This window comes from Labeo rohita, unplaced genomic scaffold, assembly GCF_022985175.1.
Source record: "Labeo rohita strain BAU-BD-2019 unplaced genomic scaffold, IGBB_LRoh.1.0 scaffold_133, whole genome shotgun sequence".
Lineage (NCBI taxonomy): Eukaryota > Metazoa > Chordata > Actinopteri > Cypriniformes > Cyprinidae > Labeo > Labeo rohita.
Window position 1 is genome coordinate 122,065 of NW_026127483.1, and position 25,415 is coordinate 147,479.

The 25,415-nt window shown below is 36.2% G+C and overlaps 2 protein-coding genes across 2 annotated transcripts in view; both read left to right on the forward strand.

The window, feature by feature from the left end:
* LOC127158079 (B-cell receptor CD22-like) overlaps positions 1–25,415 on the forward strand; it is a 38,295-nt gene that overhangs the window by 11,631 nt on the left and 1,249 nt on the right. The window contains exons 2-4 of the mRNA XM_051101227.1: positions 24,034–24,378; positions 24,477–24,725; positions 25,019–25,276. Of these exons, the coding sequence (XP_050957184.1) occupies positions 24,034–24,378; positions 24,477–24,725; positions 25,019–25,276 (852 nt within the window). The remainder of the gene's footprint in view (positions 1–24,033; positions 24,379–24,476; positions 24,726–25,018; positions 25,277–25,415) is intronic.
* LOC127158077 (B-cell receptor CD22) lies at positions 11,175–20,515 on the forward strand. The gene is made up of 10 exons (XM_051101224.1): positions 11,175–11,199; positions 14,263–14,331; positions 14,445–14,789; positions 14,891–15,145; positions 15,525–15,779; positions 15,885–16,133; positions 16,213–16,288; positions 16,517–16,559; positions 19,771–19,851; positions 19,972–20,515. Exons 1-10 carry the CDS (start codon positions 11,181–11,183, stop codon positions 20,053–20,055), a joined length of 1,476 nt encoding a protein of 491 aa, XP_050957181.1. The 5' UTR covers positions 11,175–11,180; the 3' UTR covers positions 20,056–20,515.

Sequence of the window (25,415 nt, forward strand, 5' to 3'; positions counted from 1 at the left end):
TGATATTTCTCCATAGGAATCACTAGCAGAAACTCAAAAATGCCTATGTTTTGCGTTGTTTATGGATGCTCAAATCGGTCAAACCGAGAAACCACAAAATATCTTTTATCATGTATGAAAATTTGCTGTTCATAAGGGCGGAAAGGCAAGAAATTGACTTAAAAGCGCAGGAAAAAGTGACTTGTAAACCTCCGTCTGTGGTCAGGAGGAGAGTCGGATAATGCTTGTGTGTGCAAATGGCTAAGAAAAGATATAATAATATGTTAAGATATTAATAAAGAAATATATAATTATATACAGGGTGAGACAGTGAGAATTCACCTAATGCTAAACGCCACACGTAGACACAATGTAAGATATTATATTTGTAGTTTCGAGAGCGTCATTGATTATAACGGAAGATTGTGAGATTGCAATAAATTGAAGTGAGTGACAGCTTTTTAGTGACCATATGGTGCTATTTGCTCGCTTTCTATAATCAGTTCGGAATTTAAATAAAAGTTTCGCTTTACGTGATGCTAACAGGACTAATAGCCACAAAACCCTGCACATGCAGCGAACTTTCAGGAGTGACTGAAAAAGCAGAACGGATGAGATGGAGAAAAGTATAAACACAAAATCACAACATATGTTGGATGTGATCCTTATGTTATGAAGAGGAGTGATTTTTCAACTAAATTGAAATAGCTGCCTCATGTTGCCTATCATTGAGGCGGTGGAAATAAGCTACGCAACTAAGCCTGATAGCAAACAAACTCTTTCGAAAGTGATTCCTACATTTATATATGTTACTCCTGAAACTACTGCTGTACAGGGTTTTTGACCATTGGTCCTGTTAGCAGCACGTAAAGCAAAACTTTTATTCAAATTCCGAACTGATCATAGAAAGCGAGCAAATAGCGCATTCATATAGTCACTAAAAAGCTGTCACTCACGCAATCTCACAAGGTTCAGTTGTAATCAACTGTAAATATATCTTATTTGCATTGTATCTACGTGTGGCATTTAGCATTGAGTGAATTCTCACTGTGTGAATTCTAACTATAAAGATATAATAATATAAAGAAATATATAAATAGACACTATTTATATATTTCTTTATATTATTATATCTTTTTTTAACCATTTGCACACGCAAGCATTATCTGACTCTCCTCTTGACCGCAGACGCAGGTTTACAAGCCACTTTTCCCTGTTTTTTTTTTCAGTCAATTTCTTGCCTTTTCCTCCTTATGAACAGCAGATGTTCATACACGATATGAAACAAAATTTCTGAGATTCTGCTACTGATTCCTATAGAGAAAAATCACTTCCTGCTCTCCATCTGCATTTCGCGCGTCCTCAGAATCACGTGATTGCAAACAACCTATTGCTTAGAAGCAAATTTGTTTCTAATTACCAAAAGGGTCAAGAGACAAACTAAAGCAAACCTTGACCACAATTATGGTGGCATCATGTTTGTTTGTTTGTTTGTTTGTTTTTGTTTTTGTTTTTTTCCCCCATTGAGCAATAAAACATGAACTTCTGAACCTCTGTTAATTCAGTTGTAGTTCAATGACGCTGCTTGTTAACAGCAGGTGTTCATCACTAATGCACAATCATCATTTAATCGATCACTTAATTATCTCATTAATTTTAACTCTGCTTCAGTGTTAATTTAACTCTATTTAGAGAGGGACCAAATTGATTTTACTCTGGGGATTTACTACCCCACTCTGGGACAGGAAATATTACAGTTCTTTTGGTGCAATTTTCACATGAAAGATCAAAACTCTTAAGTCCAAAGCGACTTACAAGTATAGGTAGTTTAGGCAACACTTTATAATAACTTTCATTAATAAATCATTAACACACATTTTATAATGTTTAACAAATCCCTAGTTTATATATATTCACATAGCTGGAAATATGAGACAATATGCTTGATCATGTTTACTAATGTACTTATTACATTATAACATTTTCTAATGATTAACAGATCATTATTTAATGTAAATTGAAATGCTCGCAAATGTCATTCAGCTTAATTTCAAATTATGTTGACATGTTTGCAGTGAGTAAAATCTTCATTAATAAATCATTAACAAACATTATACAATGCTAACAGCTCACCAGTTAATGTTTACAAGTGTCATTAAACTTTCAATTCATATGATCATGTGCTTTTTAAACATTTACAAATGATTTAAACATAAATTCGAAGGGTTTTTTTTTTTTTTGGTAATGTACTTTTAAATGCCAAAAACGACATTAAACTTCAGTTCACATACTCCCTAATGCTCTTTTTTAGATTTACAATATAGAATTGTTAAAAATATAGATTAATTAGTCATTTTAAGCACTTTACAAACTATTCATGTGAACATATTATTCATTAACTCATAATCACAGTCTATAGAGGTCATATTGTCTCTGTTTTGGTATAGACTTGTAGTATTTCTACTATAATAGTCTATAACGTAATTTAAAAATATTTTGAGGTTTTTATCATTTCATGGTTTATATTTCTTGTGGAAACTGATTACTTTGAACTGAGGACATGATAAAACTGAATGCATAGATCAATAAAAAAGGTGTGTAAAATACAATTTTTTTTTTTTTTTTTTGATGTCTATTATCTCTGTTTAAGTGATAAAGAAGACCTAAATATATAATTTAAGCCATTTCTTGTAAATATGTGACTCATTTTAGAAAAAAACAAAAACAAAAAAAACATTATAAATAAAATATATTTATATAAACTATAAACAAAAATAAAATTAAATTAATAATTTGGTTATGTTTTTGTAGTACCCAATCTAAAGTTCAGACTATTCATCATTTGTAAATGTTTATAAACATTTACTAATCTCTTAGTATCTTTATGGTCATTGGACTTAGCGTGTGAAATGTTTGAAAGAAGTGTGTTTGTGATGATCTGGTGTGAGATTAGATTTTTCAAAGGCAGAAGCAGAGGCAGAATTTTCAGTCGTTTTATCAGCTCATAAAATATTTTTATGGGACTGCCATAGGTTTTGAGAATGGGATGTTTCCTGACAGTTATCAACCAGGGCTTAATTGTGCCAGATCCTGCAGAAACAGAATCCGGGACCTCTAATGTTTAGGCTGTGTTCACCTATGGCATCACAAAACAAACATACATTGGACATGATAAGCATATAGCTTCACTGTAAACCAAAATATTGTTTTTACAAATATGTAATCTTGTCTAAACATTACTTCAAAGTTTACGTTTTAGGCCCATGAAATAAAAAAAAACCTCAGTTTATGTAACGTGTTTGCCTACAAAACACGTAAATTTAAGATTTCAAGTTTGTCAAATCAAGACCTTAATTTATTAAAGCAACTCACTCCAGTCTGTATATAATGTGGTTGGCTGTGCAAGCAGTTCTGCCTGGCAACAAGAGAACTAATGCACTGATTGGTAGAAAATTACACAAGGCAGGTCTCTTTTCATTTTGTCTGTTAAAAAACAAACAAAACGTGCATTTTGGAACATGATGAATGAAATGAATGAAAACAAAAGGAATGCAAATTGACACAGGGGATACAGACATTAAGACTGGACGCTAGAGACTCAAAAACACAGGGCTTAAGTAACCAGGAGAAAAACAAGGGAATGGACCTTTATCTCACTTCCTATATCCGGTAAGTGAAGCAGTGTATCCCCACTTCTGGTCCCATCGCAACGCAATGAAATCTAATGGGAGAATCCTCTCTTTCCTTTCTTTCGCCGGTGTTACTACAGTGTACCTGGCTGCTTTTATTCTAAACAATGACACACTGCCTCAGATTTCACAATTTTCCTGACACAACACGGATGAGATGAATGGGATGAATTGAAGTCCTTCTAAAATATTACACGGGAGCACGTTCGCAACAGAGGATGTTTAGGCCTACATCTCGTATCACCTGCTGAAATGTTCCTATTTTGGGATCAAATGTTTTTATTGTTTTGCATAGAAAGGGTCATATACAATTGTATACAATTGCTTCTTTACACACACACACACACAAAAAAAAAAAAAAAAAAAAAACAGCTCAATCTGACCCACTGAACCCCTTCAAACATCCACCCGCCCCCACCCCCCAGCGGTCCCCCAAGTCCAGGCCACCTTATAATAAAATTGCAATCAAACAAAGTAAAATACAATAATAAAAATAATGATAAATAATGTAAAATAAAAAGAAATAAAAGAATACAAAATACAGATACAGATATGTGCAATATAACAGATTTAGGATAAGTAGAGTAACACATAAATCATCAGAGGTTTGCAACTTCAGATTATACCCCAAATTGAATTCTACCATTTTGAAGTTTTTCTGTTAAGCCATCTGCAACCGCTTTCCATGCCTCAATGGTTGAGGCTCTAGCTTTATTTATTCTGGCTGTTGAAAGTTCTAACATTACTATATCATGAAACTGAAGTAACCAGTGTTGCACAGATAAAGTGTGTGGAGGAAGCCATCTCTGAGCAATTATCTTTTTGGCAGATGTTAGTCCTGCCAACCAAATTTTTCTTTGTAGTTCTGTAAAACCTACACTAGAGTCATCATTTAGAAGGAGTACAACTGGTTGCACTGGTATATCTTTTCCTATCATATCAGACAATACTGATGAGATCTTCTCCCAAAACTCATAAACCTCCTCACATTCCCATACCATATGCATGAATGTTCCCAATTGCTGGTAGGGACTGAAATGTTCCTATTAATATATTTCTCTTAAATGTGCATTCTGAATAATAAATAAATTTAACCTGCTGCAGTCAATTTCATCCTTTCATTAACAATGTTTTTCTCATTATATTTTATACCTGTTTACATTAAAATAAATTTGACTGATAATCACCCTTACAAAATTAACCATGGATTTACTGTAGTAAATATGTAGTAACTATGTTATATTTTATTTTATTTTTTCCGCTGACTTTTCCATTTGTATTGCCAGTTTTACTACACATACCATGGTTAAGAGCAGTGCTAAAATAGATGAATGAATGCACGGGCGATGCCTTAAAAAAATAACAATGTTGAACATTTCAGCGAATTAATGTTAAACAGTATAACGCGTTGACAGTGTGACTTTGAGTATTAATTAAGAATTACGGCATAAATGTGTGAATTACATGCAGTGAAATGACTGTGAATGAAAAATTACATAATAAAGACTAAAATTTAATGCAAATGAATAAATATGTTGATTCTAATCTTATTCATCAGGTCTCACACAGTGCAGCACTGATGCAGTGTGGTGAAATCACACATGTTTATGAGCCATGGGTTTCTTAGATGGGTAGGATTAAAACGACAAATTCCGTTGAGTTTGGAAAATTCTGTGCACAGTAATCATCAGAATATTTTTCCGCCTGTCTCTGAAAATGTCCGGATTTTGAAATCATCCTGCAGATGCACATTTTAACAGGCGTTTATTCAACTAGGTGATTACAGCATATTGAAAAATATACATAACCCGAAGAATCAATACACGGCTTCCGGTGTTCAATTCTGGTGCGATAAAGGTCCACTGGGGAGACACAGCTGATATCAGTGGGAACTTAATGGGACAGGAGCAGGAAAACCAAATATGGGCATAAGAAAACAAAACGGAACAAAAGGACAAGGAGCACATGGGACAGGTGAAATACAGAACACACAACAGTCCTTGGGCATGACATCACGCCCCCCTCCGGAAGGGGCGACCTTGCACCACATAACAACAAGGGGTGGAAAGGTAGGCACCTTGGAGGTCTCTCAGGACAGTCTTAGATGGGACGGGATGCCTCCAAGGCGGTACCGGATCTGGGTCCCATGGTGGAGCGGGCAACTCGGGGAGCCATGGCGGAGCGGGGAGCACGGGGAGCCATGACAGAACAGCCTCCATGGCCTTGGCCTCGGCCATTCATTCTGCTGGATCTCCAGGAGGTAGTACTCAGCCCAGTTCATCTTGTAATTTCTGTCACACTTGCAGGAAGGTAAACAAGGAGACACAGGTATAACTTAAACAAAACAGACTTTAATGAATGAAAACAGAAGGAATACAAATTGACACAGGGGAAATAGACATTAAGACTGAACGCTAGACACTCAGAAACACAGGGCTTAAGTAACCAGGAGAAAAGAAGGGAATTGGGGAGACACAGCTGAAATCAATGGGAGCTTAATGGGACAGGAACAGGAAAATCAAATATGGTCATAAGGAAACAGGAGGGAAAACGAGGACAAGGAGCACATGGGACACGTGAAATACAAAACACACACACAGTCCTTGGGTTAATTTACAACAAAGTAATATAGCCATCTCATTGTATTTAATAATCAATGATGCTCTCTAGACTTACAGTGAACCTCTTATTTACATAGTGTCTACACTTTGTTTGTTGAGTCATTCCTGGTATCCAACATTTGGCCTTTATATTTTTGTGTAAAAAAAAAAAAAAAAAAAAAAAAATACACATTTTTCATGTTTGTTGCATTCTACCAAAATAGTGACATGTTTAAGTCTAGGAATAATGGCCAAGCTCAGGGACTCAAAAAAAAAATAAATAAATAAATAAAAATAAAAATTAGAGACACTGGGCCTCGTTTATGAAACGAACGTACAACAGAAAATTGGGCGTACGGTTGTTTCTAAGCAAAACTTGGAATTTATCAATATGTACGTGAACAGTGGCTACGATCAAATCTCACGTCAGGTCTGAGCTTGAGTACACAAGTTTGTGAGTTAGCCTGAATTTGCGGCCAGCATAGAAAATTTCTAAGAATTTTATAACGACAGCATTTTGTTCATTTAGATTATTTTCCTGGCCGACAAACAAAGCTTTTTTTATTCTTTTAGGGCATTAGATTTACTTGCGCAAATAGCAGCATTAACAAACGACAATGAGGATTCACACATCGTCGTATCACCCACCTGCCACACTTCGCTGAACGGAGAAAAACAGAAATTATAAAAGGAATAAAATAAATAGGGCTAGCATACATGAAATATATTTTTCTTAAATAATTAACAGACTAAAAAAAAACTCTGTGACAAGTAGGCTATAGGCCTATAGGTTTCACACCGTTTTGTGAAACTCTTAATACATTTTATTTGTTTTCTTTATATCTTTACTTTATTAAATGTAACTGATCGCACAGGCGCCTCACGCACAACTTGACATTTCAGCCATTAATCGAACTAAAATGCAGTCAACCAAACATAAAGGCGCCAACATTTTTGCGAATTTGGATGTTGATGAGAGAGGCTTGTGAGCTCAATGCCATTTAGTTTCGCTTTACTCATTCATTTTAGCTTGACGCTTGTATTCTGTATTCACTATAGCCTTATATGTTTTAATTTATAATTTAATATAAAATTTTATAGTTACTAATTTTTCTCATTCTTGTTCTGTAATGTTAAATTTAAAGGGTTTGTTGTGGATTAAGAAGAACTAAATAGGCTTTAATGTTTATAAATGTTTTGTTAAATTCATTGGTATTTAAATGTGCATGTAATGCCATGCCAGCAGAGGGAGCCCCTTCCCATAGACTGCCTGTTACTGCTCCCTCTACCTGCTTCTATGGTTACTTCTTGTTTGGTGGCCATTTAAGAAGGCCTATACCAAACAGACTTTGTGAAGTATTGTTTTGCCTGTGTGGACTCTACCAAGCATTTTCCATGAATATTCCTAAGTAAAGTAAACGCTGATGTATTTAATCATATCATATCGCCCTAATTTCATTAAGGGATGAAGTGCAACTGGACTTAAATTGAACAAATACACAATTTCTTACAAAGAGCTGCTGAATAGTAAATCAGATGAGTTGCTTTATGAACAATGACAGTATTCGCAGCAAATCATATCACAGATTCAATTACATTTCCAAACGTGTTATTCATAGTGTGAGCACTTACAAATTCAGATGGACCAGAAATTATGAATCTGTAATTAATAATAAGTACAAATGACAAAGCCAGATTTTGAAGTTGTTTATTTTCATTGAGCTGCTTTCGCCATTCTCCAAGCTGAAAAGCATAAAATGTGCTTCATTTTAGATCCGGTCATGACAACAGATATGGCAGTTTATGTCACAGCAAGTGTTCTCCATTCTAATGTATTTTTAACTGTACAATATAAATTTTAACGTCTACCTCCACTATTACCCAGTGTAGACTGTAGTGACCGTGTCCAAAAGTCCCAGAGTTCCATGCGTTGCTGACATGACGTTCCAATACTCTTTCCATCTGTTTTCCGAGGGACGCTGCTCTACTATTAAGTCATGCAGTCACACTCAACCAATGTGCAGCAAAAAATTACAGCTCTTGAGCAACACATACCTGGACTATAGACATGAACTACACATGAGCCATAATTGACCCAAATCTCAGCCAAATAATAGCTTATAACCAGTCATTATAACAAAGGCCCAACTAAAGCAAACACTGATCTCAACAATGGTGGTTTGTTGAAAGTTTACATTTTTTTCAACATTAATAGCGGGAACAAAAGTGTGATTAACGTTGACAAATCAACTACTTTTAACATTGATTCAATGGTTGCTTGGGGGTAGCACTAATAAAATTTGTTCTGGCCCAGTTCAGGGCTGGTTATAAGTTACTGGTTATGAGATTTGGGCCAGTTATGGCTCATGTGTGGCTCATGTCTGTAGTCCGGATCTGGCCCACTCAAGGGCCGTAATTCTATGCTGCATTTGGGCTGAGTGTAGCATTTGGGCCCAGAACTGGGCCAGATGCCAATTGCTATGTGGGAGTAATATGAAAAATACAAATTATTTCAGGAAAATTTAATATTTGCCATATGTACTTAATGTGTACATTATTCATCTATTACATCATATAGATATTCATACTAGCATTTAATGCCACAGTTTAATGGGTAAATTAATTTATCAGAGACAGAAATTCAACAAACAAACACACACGCTGTGACAGTCGAGTTGTTTCTTTCACAGGCTTTTGGCTGCTTTATTTTTTACTAACCACCAGATTGTGCTGTTTTCAACACACTCGAAGATTTGAATCTTTCCCCGAAACAGTCAGAGGAAAATGGCAGTGCTTCACGAGGCTTCATTTGCCCATCACTACTGTCAACTGTTGAATGAATGAGTGTCACGTTCCGCTTGTTTACTACGAACCCGAAGACGCTCCCATTTTTGCTGCAAGGCCTCATGGGGGGTAGGAAGCTTTTGGATAGGAGATCTTGGAAAATGCTGACTTTAGCCTGATAGCACTGAAAGCGAACACCAAACTCCCTGCAAATCGCCATCCAAAGCCACGCCTCCCGAATACATGAACGCACACAGACTAGACGACCAGAGACAGCATTACTACAATACATTGTAACACCGAGCTGAAATGTTCAACAGCCCACAATAGGAAAACTGTGTGGTGCTAATAATGCATGGAAGATGAGAAGATGCCGTATTTTCCCCATGTTTAATAAAACTTCTCACACGTCGACACACTCGTCCACATACATGCACGAGGAAAAATGTACACAAGTATGCATTCAACTCAGGTCACAAACAGAAAGGAAATAAACAAAATAAAGAGAGACAGATGCCGGTAGAGCAAGTCATCTCTTCACCTTTCCAGAACCTACAGACACACGTTAAGCACATGCACAGTTGTCAGTCTGCCACAGAACTACTATAAATGCTCTAGTGGCTGTTATAACATCACATGTCATTAACCGTGAGAATACTTTATAGTACAGTTAGTAAAAGTATTATAATACCAGGACGGAAGATCAGGTTGTTGATGTTTGGCTGTCATTCACGCTCTGTCTGCAAAGTGTTTGTGAACGCGCTGATGACATATCCTGTCTGCGCGAAAAGGGTGTGCAAAGGTATGCATAATACATATTTGACAGGCAGATAGGAAAACCACTCAAAACGCTCAAACCGAGAGTTTTGATTGGAGAAATATGTATTGGTCTTATGCCTTCCACAGAATATATAAATATGTAGAAATACATTTAGACCACTTAATTTAATGATTGTTAACGACATGTGAAGAGACTTTCAACCAGCATAACAAAAATGTTTCTGAAGACAATCACCTATTGCACCTTTAATGTACATACCGTATAAATTAATGCCATTGTTTGCAAATATAGCCTAAGGTGAAAGGGTGCTTTTAGAGTAAGATCAGTTTGTCTTTCATGAGTTTACTTCCTCTTTTTGGCCGGGTTTCATTTCTCTGTGTCGTAAACTCTAGGGGTAAGGCTTCTAAACCGGGGTGTTTTTAGGGGCATGACATTTAAATGACGATTGTTTTCAATCACACGTAAACTCTGTCGTAAATTGATTTGTGCACTCAGATCTGTGCTTGTTTCTATGTTAGATTGATAAATGAGGCCCATTGGCTCTGAAAGTATTCCACCCTGTTAGGGACATATACATAGTTATCACAAAATAAAAATAGTGTAGATGTTAAACAATAATCAGCTTTTCTTGGATAGTATATTTTTTATTTGTTTATCTGTTTATTTGCTTAATTACCCGTAAATATTACCAAATCTGGTTTGACAATATGATGTTTTCTGTGCTCTTGCTTTTGTCTGAGAGTGTTTTTCACTAGAAAATGGGCGTGTGTTAACTGCATGAGAGTTCCCTCTTAGGAGGGTCATGTGATCAAAAGATGATGCTAGTGTGATTTTTTTTTTTTTTTTTTTGTGTGTGTGTGTGTTTTTTTTTTTTTTAGAGGTAAAACTATTTATGACCATATGTAGAGTTTTAGAAGAAAATGCTTAGAAGACCTAATAAAGATTTAGACATTCGGAGGAAGTAGCTGTAATTTCCTAGTGCTTCTGCTTCATCTGCATGTTTCAAAGTTGTTGCTGTTTAATTTATTGCCAAATTGCTATTTATTAGTCAAAAATGATCAAATGCACAATTAAGCAATTATTTTCTTGGTTCATTGAGAACATATGCATATAAATTTGAAAAATAATATATGTACTGATATAAATTTTCTCACAGTTTAACTTCTGTTGTATGCCTTTAGTATATTGACAACACTGTGATGATGGCCTTGTTAACACTTTCTGCACAGGCAAGTGTCATAACACATATTAAAATACAAGGTACATGCATCACATCAGAGTGTCCTTCAGTGTGTGAAAACCACAGTGCTGGTTTCATTCTGATCATTTGTAGTGCTGTCACTGTTCATGAGTGTTGGTGAAACAGGTAAGAGCTACTTTTATTATCTTTCTTTAGCTTCATTATCATCACATTCCTTTTGTGTGTTTGTGGTGTAGGAGAAATTGAGCAATATGTCATCCAGGAACTTTCACACTAACTATAAGGTTTAAGGTCAAGTGGTTTTGTATGTTGGTGACGGGGTACAGAGTATAGTGCCTTGCAAAATATTTATACCCCTTCATTTTTTTTTTTCCTCTCATTTTATATTGCAACCTTATGCTAAACTGCTTTAAATAACTTTTTTTTTTTCTCCACATCATTCTACATTCCATACACCATAATGACAAAGCAAAAATCTGACTTTTTTACAACTTTGCAAATTTATTAAAATTAAAAAAACTGAAAGTATTCATACCATCATTAGCACAGTAGTTAACTGAAGCACCTTACAGCCTCAAGTCTTTGTGGGTATGATACGGCAAGTTTTGCACATCTGTATTTGGCAATTATTTACCATTGTTCTCCTCACCTTCTTCACCTCTTCAAGCTCTGTCAGGTTGGATGGGGCTGACAGACATTTTCAGTTTCTCCAGAAATGTTTGATTGGGTTCAAGCCCAGGTTGTGGCTGGGCCACTCAAGGACATTCACAGAGTTGTCTTTAAGGCACTTTTGCTGTGTGCTTAGAGCAGTGCTGTAGTGGTGCCTGGAGAAGTGGGCATACTCTTAATTTATTTAAGGTATTGTTTTCATTATAATGTACAATGTTATAATGTTCAAACTAGTAATCAATAACTAATTATTATTTTACCACTCTGTGCACCTCCTCTGACATGCTGCACATGAACAGGCGGTATTTCTGTCACTGTCTGCATCCTCTCTGACTGGGGTGTGGGACGGAGCGGGCGCAGGCGTGGGTGCAACCATATTTCAAGGAAGCCAGTGCCACGGTCCTGACCACATCAGTGTCTTTAATGTGTTATTTATAAATATTTGCATTATTGGATTAGCTATTCATGTGGTGGACTGTCATGATTTTGGCTTTGATTTTTGCAAGACACTAGTGAATGATGCACATCAGAGTGGATTTAAAAGTGGGTATACGCAAAGCCGACTGATAAAGAAGCGGGTATACGCTGTACCTGCGTATACCCTGCGCTACACCACTGGCTTAGAGCCCTGTTGGAAGGTGAACCTTCTGCCCAGTCTGAGGTTCTGAATGCCCTAGACTAGGTTTTCATTAAGACTATCTCTATATTTTGGTGTATTGAGCTTTCTTTCTACTCTGACGAGTCCCTCAATCCCTGCTGCTGAAAAACAGCCCATAGCATGAAGCTGCTACCACCACACTTTACTGTTGGGATGCTACTGTGCAGGTAATGAGCAGTGCTTGGTTTCCTCCAAACATGATGTTTGGAATTGAGGTTCATCAGACCAGAGAATTTTGTTTCTCACAATCTGAGAGTTGTTTAGGTGCTCTGTTGCAAGTTCCAAATGTGTTTTTATGTGTCTTCACTGAGGAGTGGATTGAGTTTGGCCACACCGCCATAAAGACTGGATTAGTGGAGTGTTGCAGTGATGTTTGTTCTTCTGTAGCTTTCTCCCATCTGCATATATGATCACCTGCATATTTGAACAGGGCTTCTTGGGCCCTGTTTACACTCTGTGTTAAGATGCATTTTGGTCGATTGGATCAAAAGTGGACAATGGAGACACATAGTCATTTACACCTGGCATTTTAATTTGTCCACTTTCGACCACTTCTGACCACATTACACCCCGTGGTGCTGATTACATCAAGAGGAGGGTAAATGGGCGGATCCCTCTCTCAGCGTCAAAACCAAGGCTCTTTTCCATCATCTGCTCAGTTTGGCCAGGAGGCCAGCTCTAGGAAAATCCTAGTTGTTCCAAACTGTGCCTTGGCACAATTCTGTCTCTGAGCTCTGGAAGTTCTTTAAACCTCAGGGCTTGGTTTTTGCTCAGACATGCATCTTCAGCTGATTTTTTTTTTTTTTTTTTTTTTGCACCTTTTATTGAGAGGTGTCTGGCTGTCCAAATCATACTTATTTAAATGAAGCATTTATTTAAAGCAGTTTAACATCTGCAACATAACAAAATGTGAACAAAAAAAAGGGATATGAATAGTTTTGCAATATAGCTTCATATGTGTATGTAAATATAAATCTACACAGTTTGGTCTGATTCTACAGATAAATGATAGATATTGGCCCAGTTTCACAAGACTAGGCATTTGTTAAATTAGGATATTTAAGCAGCTTTTATTAAAATGCCTTAGAAATGAACATCACTGGTGTGCATCTTGAGACAAAACAATGGCACTAATATTTTAAATATTTGTCAGTGCAAGTTTTTTCAGTGTCCCAGAATAGCTGAAAATACTTATGCAATAGTCTTTCAGTTTTATTGTTTAATAAATTTGGGACAAAATTAATGTTCTTTTTTGACTTGTCATATATGATTCTGCATCTCAGAAAGTGAACACAAATGCTGTTAAAAAAATAAGGGTCTTTGAAGACATTCACCCCAAACAGCATTAACCAGCATTTAAAATTCAACCTGGTCTTTTGCAAGAAAGTCATTTGTTTTATGTCAAGAGTGATTAAATCTTATTTATTTATTTATTCATTTATTTATTTATTTATGCAGCTTTTATTTTAGAGTGGTTGCATACACTGTCATGCTTTGTTGGTCTAAGAGAATGATTGCAAATGTTGATGCAGACCAGTGAATAGAGAAACATATGTGTGTATGTTTTTATCTTGTGTATAAGGCAAAGAAATGCTGGAATTTTATTCTCTCTCAGTCTTTATTTTACTTTTATGCTCAACTATCTTGATTTGCACTGGACAGGAAGAGGAAGAAAAAGTTCTTGCATGCTTAATATAGCTTAACCACAAAGCGTTTCTAAACCACTCACACTAAGACTGACTGAACCTCCACAAACATCAGCATCTAGACTGACAGTCATGTTTATGTTGTTTTATAAAAATTACAGATAAAGACAACTTTAGAATGGTCTGCAAAGCAAAGCTTCTGTGAATAAAATTGCTTCACGGCAGCTGAAATAAGCCACTGTTCATTTGTTGTAGGTGTTGCTAAGCTGATGTCAGTCAGAATGGCTCTTCTTCTTCCTCTGATCTTTCTGTTCATGATTCACAGTAAGTTTCTGCAACACTTCAGAAACACTGAAGATTTTGCATGCATTTTCCCCACCAACTTCCATGATGCACAAGCTGCTGCTATTTTGTTCACTATGAATTCTGTGTTTCAGGGGTTTCTAGTGCTGATTGGGGTGTGAGTTACAGTCATTCACGCATCTGTGCACTAAAGAACTCATCAGTGATAATGAGCTGCACTTATACATACCCTACTGGATATCAGATCATGAAAGTGTATTGGACCAAAGACGATATAAGGGGTGCAGAGCCTCCAGATCTGTCTGAAGATCCTGAATACAGCCAGAGGCTTCAGTATCTGGGAGATAAACAGAAGAACTGCACCATCAGACTGAATCATGTGACACAGAAAGATGAAAACATGTACTATTTCAGATTCATCACTGATAAAGAAAATGGCAAATGGACTGGTCATCCAGGTGTCAGTCTTACTGTCACAGGTGACTTTCATTTTTTTTTTTATTCATTTTTCTGTCCATTATGTTGAATAATAATGAGTGTGTGACAGCAGCACTAGATATAATGTGTGTGTTGTGTTCAGATCTTCAGGTGGAGTCTCCTGAGAGAGTGACAGAGGGAGATTCAGTCCGTCTGACATGTAAAAGCAGCTGCACTCTGACTGACAGAGCAACATTCATCTGGTACAGAAACTCACAGCCATTAACTGAGAGAAGAGACAGAAACAATGAACTCCTGCTGCAGTCAGTCAGAAGAGAGGATGCAGGCAACTATAGCTGTGCTGCACATGAACACAGTCACTATCTTACATCACCTGATGTGCAGCTCAATGTCAGATGTGAATATCTACTTTATTTTATGTATATGTACTTTTTTAAAAGGTACTAGGCGTCTAAAGTAAATGAGCAAAAGTATGTTGGCTCTTATAGTTGCACACAGTCATATCTACAGTCATATATTCTCAGTCAAACATTTTGAGTACAATAGTGTCTAATTTTGGCTCCTCCATGGCAATATTCAGTGTGAGGCCCACAAAGAAATTATTTACTGACTGGTCTGGGAGAACTTCAGTCCAAAGTCATTAAATCAATCATGACCAGGCGACCCATGTACATATTTCCAGTTTCAGTATCCATGTAAAAGCTTTCCCTGACACTTTGAGGCGTTCATTGATAAAATTATAATTAAAAATAATATTTACATTTTTTGTTGTGTAGATCCTCCAGAGAGTCCTGTGATCTTCATCAGTCCATCTGGTGAAATAGTGGAGGGAGATTCAGTGACTCTGATCTGCAGCAGTGATTCAAACCCACCTGCAAAAATCAGCTGGTTTAAAGGAGAAATGTTTGTAGGATCTGGAAGAATTTACAGCATCTCAAATATCAGCTCTGATCACAGTGGAGAATACAAGTGCAAGTCCAGAAATGAACATGGAGAGAAATACTCTGATGCTGTCACTTTAAACGTCATGTGTGAGTTAATGATGGTTCATTAACTGTGACATAAAATCGTCTCAGACACATCAATTTTAATATGATTGTTAATTATATAAATATTTGTTTGTTTCTTTGATTTAGATCCACCCAGGAATGTCTCAGTGTTCATAAATGGATCTGCTGAAACAGAGGAAGGTGATTCAGTGACTCTGATCTGCAGCAGTGATTCAAACCCACCTGCTCTGAACTTCAGCTGGTTTAAGGAGAATCAATCCTCAGCTGCTGGATCTGGACAGAGTTTCAGTGCACTACAGAGTGGACGCTTCTACTGTGAGGCTCACAATCAACATGGATCTCAGAGATCAGACGCTGTTACTGTCACTGTTAAAGGTAGAGCAGCTCATTTATTCTTTCTAAAGTGAAGGAAACGAATCTGTTCAGATATTTTACACTTTTGTGTCTGTTCTAGGACGTCCGCTGATAATATACATATCCACAGGAGTGGTTTGTGGAGCTGCAGTTATCCTCACGATGTTGCTGATTTCGTAAGATGTGTTTAGTATTTGTTTACAGATACTTAACCTCATTTATAACCTTCATTAAAGAGAAAAAAAAAAGAAGAAGATTTTTTCATCTTAGAAATAAAATGTGAATAATGTTCCACAAGGCAGACCAATGAAATGTTACCCCATCATGAATTTTGAGTCCAATATTGTTCTAATACAACTTACTAATTCTATACTCTTTTTTTGTAACATGTTTGTTGCGTTTAGGAGATGCATGGTGAAAAAGAGAAAAGACAAACCTGAAACTGAGGTGAGCAAAATGATTTAAATTGTCAAGAGTCTCATCAGTAAATGAACTGCATTGCTTAAACCACACATTCAATCTCAATGAACAAAATATTAAAGTTGAAAATTGTTTCTTATAAACATTGTGTAATTTGTTGAAGCCAAAATTGTGAACCCAGAGAGCGCTGGATTCAAAACAGCACCAAAAATCAAAGTAAAATATAGCTGCAAGCAGCAATTAAGGGGCCAAAAATAACAGAGCCAAAATGAGGAGCAAACATGGCATGAAGCATCAGATCAACCACTACAATGAGAAGTTACAGTCATTTTAAGATGGTTTTAGTCAAAAAAGACTGTCAAAAAGTCAAATATAATCACTAGTTATATGATTCACTGGTTTATCATTTTTGACCAATAGGTGGCACTGTTACCAAACTGATGTGGTGTGGTCAGTGTGAGGTGACAGTGGCACATACAAAGTTGTCAATATATCAAAGCTTTGCAGAAATAAAGCCTCAAATGTGGTTTGGCATCATACCAATAAATTTGTTAATAAGGTTGCTGTGAGGAGAAGACGAGTGCATTTGCGTTGAAAAAACATCTAAACTTTATTTAACCATCAGGCCTAAAACAAATCATTCTTAACCCGCCTCGAGCTACATAGACAGGGCAAAAAGACCGGAGAGCTGACACCGGATGCCACCCAAAAGCCACGTCCTTTCGTCACAAGCGAAGAGAAGTTTTATAGACAAAGAACTGCCTGCGCACCAGTGTTTCCAATCACGCAGCTATGATCCGGACACCTGCAAAGACTCAGAGACAACACACACACACACACACACACACATATACCTGTTTGTTTTTGTGAATTGTGGGGACTTTCCATAGACTTCTATAGATTTTATACTGACCAAACAATATTGTCTATCCCCTAACCCAACCCTAACCCTAAACCATGTTTGCATCGTTACACTTTCAGATAAACATCATTTACTATTTTTAATCTTTTTTTTTTTAACATTGTGGGGACCCCACAGGCCTTCACATTTCAGGTTTTACTATCCTTGTGGGGACATTTGGTCCCCACAATGTAGCAAAAACAAGTACACACACACACACACACAACCAAGTAAAGGCCAAAAGTGTCGTCACAAGGTAAATGAAAGCTGCTTTGTCTGTCGATACAAAATAACTTTTTGGCCGCATGGTCTGAAGGTGATCTGAGTTCAATTCTGTGAAAATCAGTCTATAAGAAGATTTTGAAAAATAAAATCAAATGGCGGACAGTAAGTTTTCTGCATAATTGATGTCAGTGTTCTCAGCTTGAGCCTTATGACAATAGGCAAACCTAATCAAAAGTTATTCATTTACAAGTTTTATGATATGTATTGTTTTTTATTTTTTATTTATTTTTTTTTTTTTTGATTTTTTTTGACCTTTAGGTCATGGTGAAACATCCATGACTTCATAAATTATAGCATTTTAACACAAAATTCTAAATAGCCAAAACCTAAAATTGCAAACATGGGTAAATTAGATATTATTCAAGTCTGTATGCTGCACTGAATTAAAAGAGTCTTGTGATTTTTGGCCAAACGTAATCAGAAGTAATCAGAAGTAATTAGCAAAGCTAAGAAGTTCTCATATCTCCTGACCACTAGGTGGCACTGTGCCAAAACAGTGCAGGTAGCCTCAGGTCATGGTTATTACATCACAGCAGTGGCGATTTCTTTAAGACTGCAAGGGAAGCTCAGCTTCCCCTATAATGTCACAAAATTAATGGTCAAATTATGTACTATTGTATTAACATTTTATTGACTAAAAATGCGTTAGAAAACGTTCATCTCAAAGACGAGTTCGTTCAGAATCAGTTAGATATAGCAGGTCGGCTGACTTGATTTTCTTCTCATACATTCCCGTAGCGTCACAGTGCATTTCCCCGTTGAAGCCCAGCGTCCATTGACTTCAATGCGGCTGCTTTGAACGTTTTTTTTCAGTGCTTTGAAACTAGACGGTCATTGGATAAACGCTGCGATTATGTCCCGCCCACGGACGCTCAGCGTCTCTGGGGGTGAATGAGGAGCAAATGAGGAGTGGGCTGGCCTGGACTCCGAGCTTCTGCGTCATGATTGGAGGGTCTGTCGAAAGATTGCATCTCCTTTTGACTGACAGCGATTTTGTACTATAAGGAATCGCTGAAGCTATTCGCGCTCAGTCCCATCGCGGATTTCTCAAGTTCAGTCGAAATAAAAACTGCTGAAAAACCTATTTCTTTATATTTGCTTGGCGAAATTGCTTGATTTTCATCATACATTTCACACAATTATACACCACATTCCTTGTTTCACTTTTACAGAGTTTAATATTTTTTTTAGATCGTTCATTCATTCATTCATGTTAATATTTAATGTAGTAATCAATATATATATATAGATTACTACATTAAATATTAACATGGAGGATGACTATAAATTAATATATATATATATATATATATATATATATATATAGTAATCTTGAAAAATTTTAACATAACATAATGAAACCTTATATTTCTATTAAAATACTTTATAAATAAATAAATAAATAAATCTCCATAATAACCTTATTTAAATTGCAAAATATTTATACTATATAGTAGCATCTGACTAAAAGAAAAAATACATCATATTTTGCATAATAAAACTAAAGCTTTTTTTTTTACGATTGTTTGCATTGTCACTTACTTATGACAATAAGGCACATTCTTGTGAATAAATAAATAGACAATTTTATGATGTAGACCGAAAATGAGCTTCCCCTATTTGACAGACCAGTAGCCGCCACTGCATCACAGATATGTAACTTCATGTCTATTTTGCTGTGCTCTATGTCAGATTTATTCATGCACTAAGCATGGTTTCACTAATCAACTTGAAGTTTTTACCAGTATGGTCTGAGAATAACCTGAGACAATTTTGATTTAAAAAATCTGACAATCCTTGTTTCAAAAAGCAGGTTTTTTTAAATACTTAAAACTTGTGAAAAATCTTGACACTTTTTTTTTTTTTTTTTTTTTTTTTTTGATATGCATAAGCCAAGGAATTAGAGGAAGAAATTCCTGTTCCTAAATTTAATGGTTCAATAGTCATTTGCAATAACATGAGTGCAAATTCGAGCTTTTGGTGGCGCTACAGTGTTTGAGACTCCAGTATTGCTATGGTTAATATTATGTCTCTGTGTCTTCAATGTCGAAGATGGATTATTCCAGACCTGATGATGACAGAAATGAAGTATCTGATGTTGAGATGACTGAACCTTTGTATGACAACATCACGGTAAGTTGTTGTTATAGTTATTCCATTGGTGTAGATACTAATATGATTGTTATAGTTATCAACCGTTGGCCAATTTTTGATTCCATTTTCTCTCTGTTCTGTTTTTCTTTTATGTAAAAGGTGCATCATTCTGGACCTTATGATGACAGATTTAAAGATGATGTTGAGTCGGCTGAAGCTGTGTATGAGAATTTTCACTCTTGATATCAAATATGTGCTGACCGTGGTGCACAGCATATAATTCAAGTCCTTTTGTATAGATATTGTATTTCTTTTTTTTTTTTTTTTTTTTTTTTTTCCCAGGGTTACAGGCCGTAGTGTTTGGGACACGTGGCAAAACATTCTACACCCTGTCTCTTTCTGTCTCTCTGTGGGTGGAGCCTTGAATGATTGACAGTAGTGTCTTGATTTACAGAAATGAATTTAGCAGTTATTTTATCCAGAATGACTTACAAACGATGATCATCACAAGCAATTTGTCAAAAGAGCCAACAGTTGCTGTACACAAAGCTAAGATTAATGTGTTACTGAAATGGTGTGAGAATTATTTTATTTAGGAACTGATGAAATTATATCTTGAATTGAGTTGGTATGAAAACAATCTTCATTTACAACAAACAAAATCTAAAAAAACGAATATAATCATGTAATATGTCATTGTATGTAAAGTTTTACATATTTCAGTGCATTTAAAGATATTGTATATTGGCCTTTTATTAAATTGTATTGTACTACTGCAGCTTGTTTTTCCAGATTTTCCTTTGTATTTTCACGCGTTTGACCAGCAGATGTCCTCAGTGTGCAGAGGACAGCAAAATCTGCCTTGCACTTTTTTTTTTTTGAACAACATCTAAACAGAACAATATAGGCAAACATAAACACAACTGTAAGTTCTCACAGACATTCATAATAATCAGAGAAACAAACCGCCATACAAGAAACATTCATGCAACCATAAACAATGTAGGGGATTAAACAAAATCACACTTATTAAACAAATCAAATAATTTCTTGGCCTTATCCTGAGGTGCTGTTTTTAAAACTTTACATTTGTGAAACGTCAGCACTCATCTGTCTGTCTCTCATTGGGTTCACATGATCACACAGTCAACAACACTAGAGAGATGCTGCTGTGAATCTGAACACATTTGGTTTTCTCACCTCTTTTGCAGTCAAAGTAAAAGCTTAGATCTCACATGATAAATGCCATTCGACATGACAAAACAACTGCATTCTGTTAACTCTGTTAATTACTGCTAAGGTTTTATTGTTAATTGCATTACCAAATTCATACTAATTACACAAAGTGTATCAAATGGATAATTAAATTTGCTTGACTCCTCAGGAACAGACTAAATATGCATCAGATGTGAAAACATCAAAATATCTGCACACTAATGTAAAGTTTCCTTCAGCTGAACTTTATTTTTGGTCTAATGCTGCATCAGGGATGATGCCCTGTTGCCTTGTTAAGGGCCAAGCCTGAATAGTGAATAGTGATCTGACCAATTTTGGGACCAACTCTATAGCACCACCACTAGTTCAAAAATTCAACATTAAAATGGCAATAACTCCTGAACCCCTAATTCTAGAAAAATGGAACTTAGTACACCTGATGCCTCTCTTCTTGCTGATCACATTCAATAGTTTACATTAAGACTTCACCCATTACAGTAGTGGCCATTTTGAAAAGTACAGTATTTGTTTTTTTTAGCTACTTCTCTTTCAAAATTGATCCAATTCTTCCCAAATTTGGCTCAGATGATCTTTGGACTGAGCTGCATAGAAATGACTGAACAGATTTATTCAGATTTTACCAAAAGTTATGATGTCGCAAAGTTAACAAGGTTGACCCAAAATTAGTTCTGAGGATATCTCGGCCAAACTTTGATCTATTGAAATGAAACTTGGTATGCTTCATCAACACCACGAACTGAGGGCCCATGCCAAATTTGAGAACAGCGCCACCTATGGATCATGAGATATGAAAAATGGCTTTTTTTGTTTATAACTTTTAAACAGTTGGTCAGAAAATCAATATATTGGTGTCAGTGGACCTTGGGTCATGCCGGTTTTGCCAGGTTCAGCTGGATCATGTGTCTGCCATTTTAAAATTCGTCATAAATTGTAATATCTTTTGAACCATTTTAAGTGACTGCACAAAAACCGGGTAGAGATCATCGACGGCATGTCCCGGAAGTACCTAAGAAGTTTGAACACAGCACCACCTAGCGTTCAAGAGATATAAAGATGTTTCCAAAAATATAACTTTGGAAACATTGTCCAAATTTTGTTATTTTTGTGTCATTTCATTGCCTGTGTTATGCAGATTCTGACGATGTTTCATTTGTCATTTTCCATCTTCCATCGTGTGTCTGTCGGCCATATTGAAGAAAATTAAAAACATTTTTTTTTTTTTTTTCGCTACTACTTCTTCAAATTTTCCCCAATTTTGTCCAAAATCTGGTTATATGATCTTTTTGACCGAGCCACACAGAAATGACTGAACTGTCACCACTATGGTTTCATCGGAAACACAATATTGGTCAACCAACTTTACCAGCCAAAAGACCTGGGAGTCAGTGGAGTGAAATCAGGAGGGGTGTGACATGGGTTCTCTCAGGCAGGTTGAAGATCAGACACGTTGCCATGTTTTGTATCATCTGCAAAAGCCTAGTCACATTGGCTTGCAACCTGAGACAACAGGTTCAAACAACAGACAGAGATGTGTATTGTCCCTGTTGAAAAAAACAGGGATCGGCTCTAATGGACAGGTTGTAGGACGGTTGGCACAGAGAATTTGGAGACCTTATTCTTTATGGGGGGAGAAACGGAAGAGAAGGGTGTAATGTGTTTGGGTGGAGGACGGCTGTGTGCAGAGAAGTGTGAAGAGATGGAGGACAGTATAGAGAAGATAGAGTTGTGAATAGTTTCCGGGTTTCTGAGGTGTTACTGATTTTGATTTGGTAGTAAGAGCAACAGAAACATAAAAAGACACTAAAGGGACTGATTATTGTTTTGTGAATTATGCTCTAAATTATCTTGTAATAGCTCTTGGTTCGACGGTCATGGACAGTGTTGGATAGTAACTGATTACATAAAGTTTGGATTACGTAATCAGATACAGAAAAAAAAAAAGTATGTGCAATTAGATTGTAGTACATTTTAAAAGGCTCATAATTAGATTACAGTTTACTTTTTATATAGATTACATAATTACATATTAGTCACACAGTGGCAGAAAAATATTCTTAAGTTATTGATTCACCCCCATTTTAATATTTTCTTCTGTTTAGTGTGGTAAAGTTCATTATAGTTTTGTGAATTATGGTGGAAAAAATGTGACTTTACAAATAAAAGAGAGGTTAATTGTTAATGGATGGATTCAGAAATGTAAGTGGTCTGATCTATAAGTTAGCAGCCTGGATGGAAATCACACTGTAATGTTTAACAATGTTTGTTCATGTAATGCAGGGATTTGCAGGAAGTTGCCTGGTTGGCATGGTAGATAGTGTCAATATACCCTACATTTCTGACAGGATTAGTAACAGTAATAGTGTGATTTTCAATATGCATGCCACTGCAACAGAGATAAACTCAAGGTAGTAAGAGAATTACAGGAGAAATAGGAAAATATTTGGTTACACTTTATTTTGACAGTCCACTTAAGACATTCTACTAACTATAAGTAACTTTGCAACTACATGTCAACTAACTCTCAGAGCAGACTGTTAGGATAGGTTTAGGGTTAGTGGAATTAGTTGATATATACTTGCAAAGTTTAGAAAAGTGTTAGAAGATATTAATCAGACAGTCTACTAATACTCTAATGACTAGTTGACATGCAGTTGCAAAGTTACTTACTCTTAGTAGAATGTCTAAAGTGGACTATCATAATAAGGTATATATAAATAAGGTGTTACCAAATATTTACAATTCTTTATGTTTAGGCATTGTCCTATAAAAATTGCAATGAGATTGAAACAAACTTTAAAACAATAAAAATGAGCTGCATTTGTTGTAGGTGTCAGTGGGAATGGCTCTTCATCTTCCTCTGATCTTTCTGCTCATGATTCACAATGAGTCACTTTAACACTTCAGACACTCTCAATAGATTTTGTATGCTTCTACTTCTGTTTACAAGCTTCTGCTAATTTGTTCAGTATTAATTCTGTGTTTCAGTGGTTTCTATTGCTGGTTGGGATGTGAAGTACAGTCATTCACACATCTGTGCACTAAAGGGCTCATCAGTAATAATGAGCTGCAATTATACATACCCTAGTGGATATCACATCAAGAAAATGTTCTGGACCGAAGGCCCTATAGAACATGTAAATCCTCCAGATCTGTCTGAAAATACTGAATACAGTCAGAGGCTTCAGTATCTGGAAGACAAACAGCAGAACTGCACCATCAGACTAAGTAATGTGACACACCGGGATTCACACAAGTATTATTTCAGATTCATCACTGATAAAGAAAATGGCAAATGGACTGGTAAACAAGGAGTGACTCTTACTGTCACAGGTGACTTTCATGAGGTTTCACTCTTCTTCTGTGCATCATGTTGAATAATAATGAGTGTATGACAGCAGCACTAGATATAATGTGTGTGTTGTGTTCAGATCTTCAGGTGGAGTCTCCTGAGAGAGTGACAGAAGGAGGTAATGTCACTCTGTCATGTAAAAGCAGCTGCACTCTGACTGACAGAGCAACATTCATCTGGTACAGAAACTCACAGCCATTAACTGAGAGAAGAGACAGAAACAATGAACTCCTGCTGCAGTCAGTCAGAAGAGAGGATGCAGGCAGATATAGCTGTGCTCTACATGGACACACTTACATCTCTCCTGCTGTTCATCTCAATGTTATGTGTGAGTATGAATTCAGTCATATTTTAAAAATGTATTTTTAATCAGTATTGATTCTGAGTGTCTGTTTACACAAAGTACAAGCCTCTGCTACACTCGCACAGCCCACCTATTTTGCTTTTTACATGACTCTCCCAAGTTTGAATGCAACTTTTCCTGATTCCATTCCTCTCTTTATTTCCATCACATAAAAGCTCAGATTCAGACTGTATGATGACATGGATTCATAAAATTCATGACATGAAATGTTTTACATTTCAAAAGATTAGCTAAAACTAACATCAATTTACTTCTAGATCCTCCACAGCACACATTTGTAGCAGTGAGTCCATGTTGTGAACTAGTGGAAGGTAATTCAGTGAATCTGAGCTGCATCAGTGATTCAAACCCACTTGCTCTGAACTTCAGCTGGTTTAAAGGAGGAATGTTTGTAGGATCTGGAAGAATCTACAGCATCTCAAAGATCAGCTCTGATCACAGTGGAGAATACAAGTGCAAGTCCATCAATGAACATGGAGAAAAAGACTCTGATGCTGTGACTTTAAATATCATGTGTGAGTTTATTATAAAACATAAGACATTATAGAACAACCCAGCATGTTTATCAATGCTAATATTTGATTATTAATTCATAGCAATATACACATTGCTATACATATTGCTATATATATATATATATATATATATATATAT

Coding starts and splice junctions, on each gene's coding strand:
- LOC127158077 (XM_051101224.1), top strand. Junction 14,332..14,444: donor CTTTCTGTTCATGATTCACA/GTAAGTTTCTGC, acceptor TCTGTGTTTCAG/GGGTTTCTAGTGCTGATTGG. Junction 19,852..19,971: donor CTTTGTATGACAACATCACG/GTAAGTTGTTGT, acceptor TTTATGTAAAAG/GTGCATCATTCTGGACCTTA.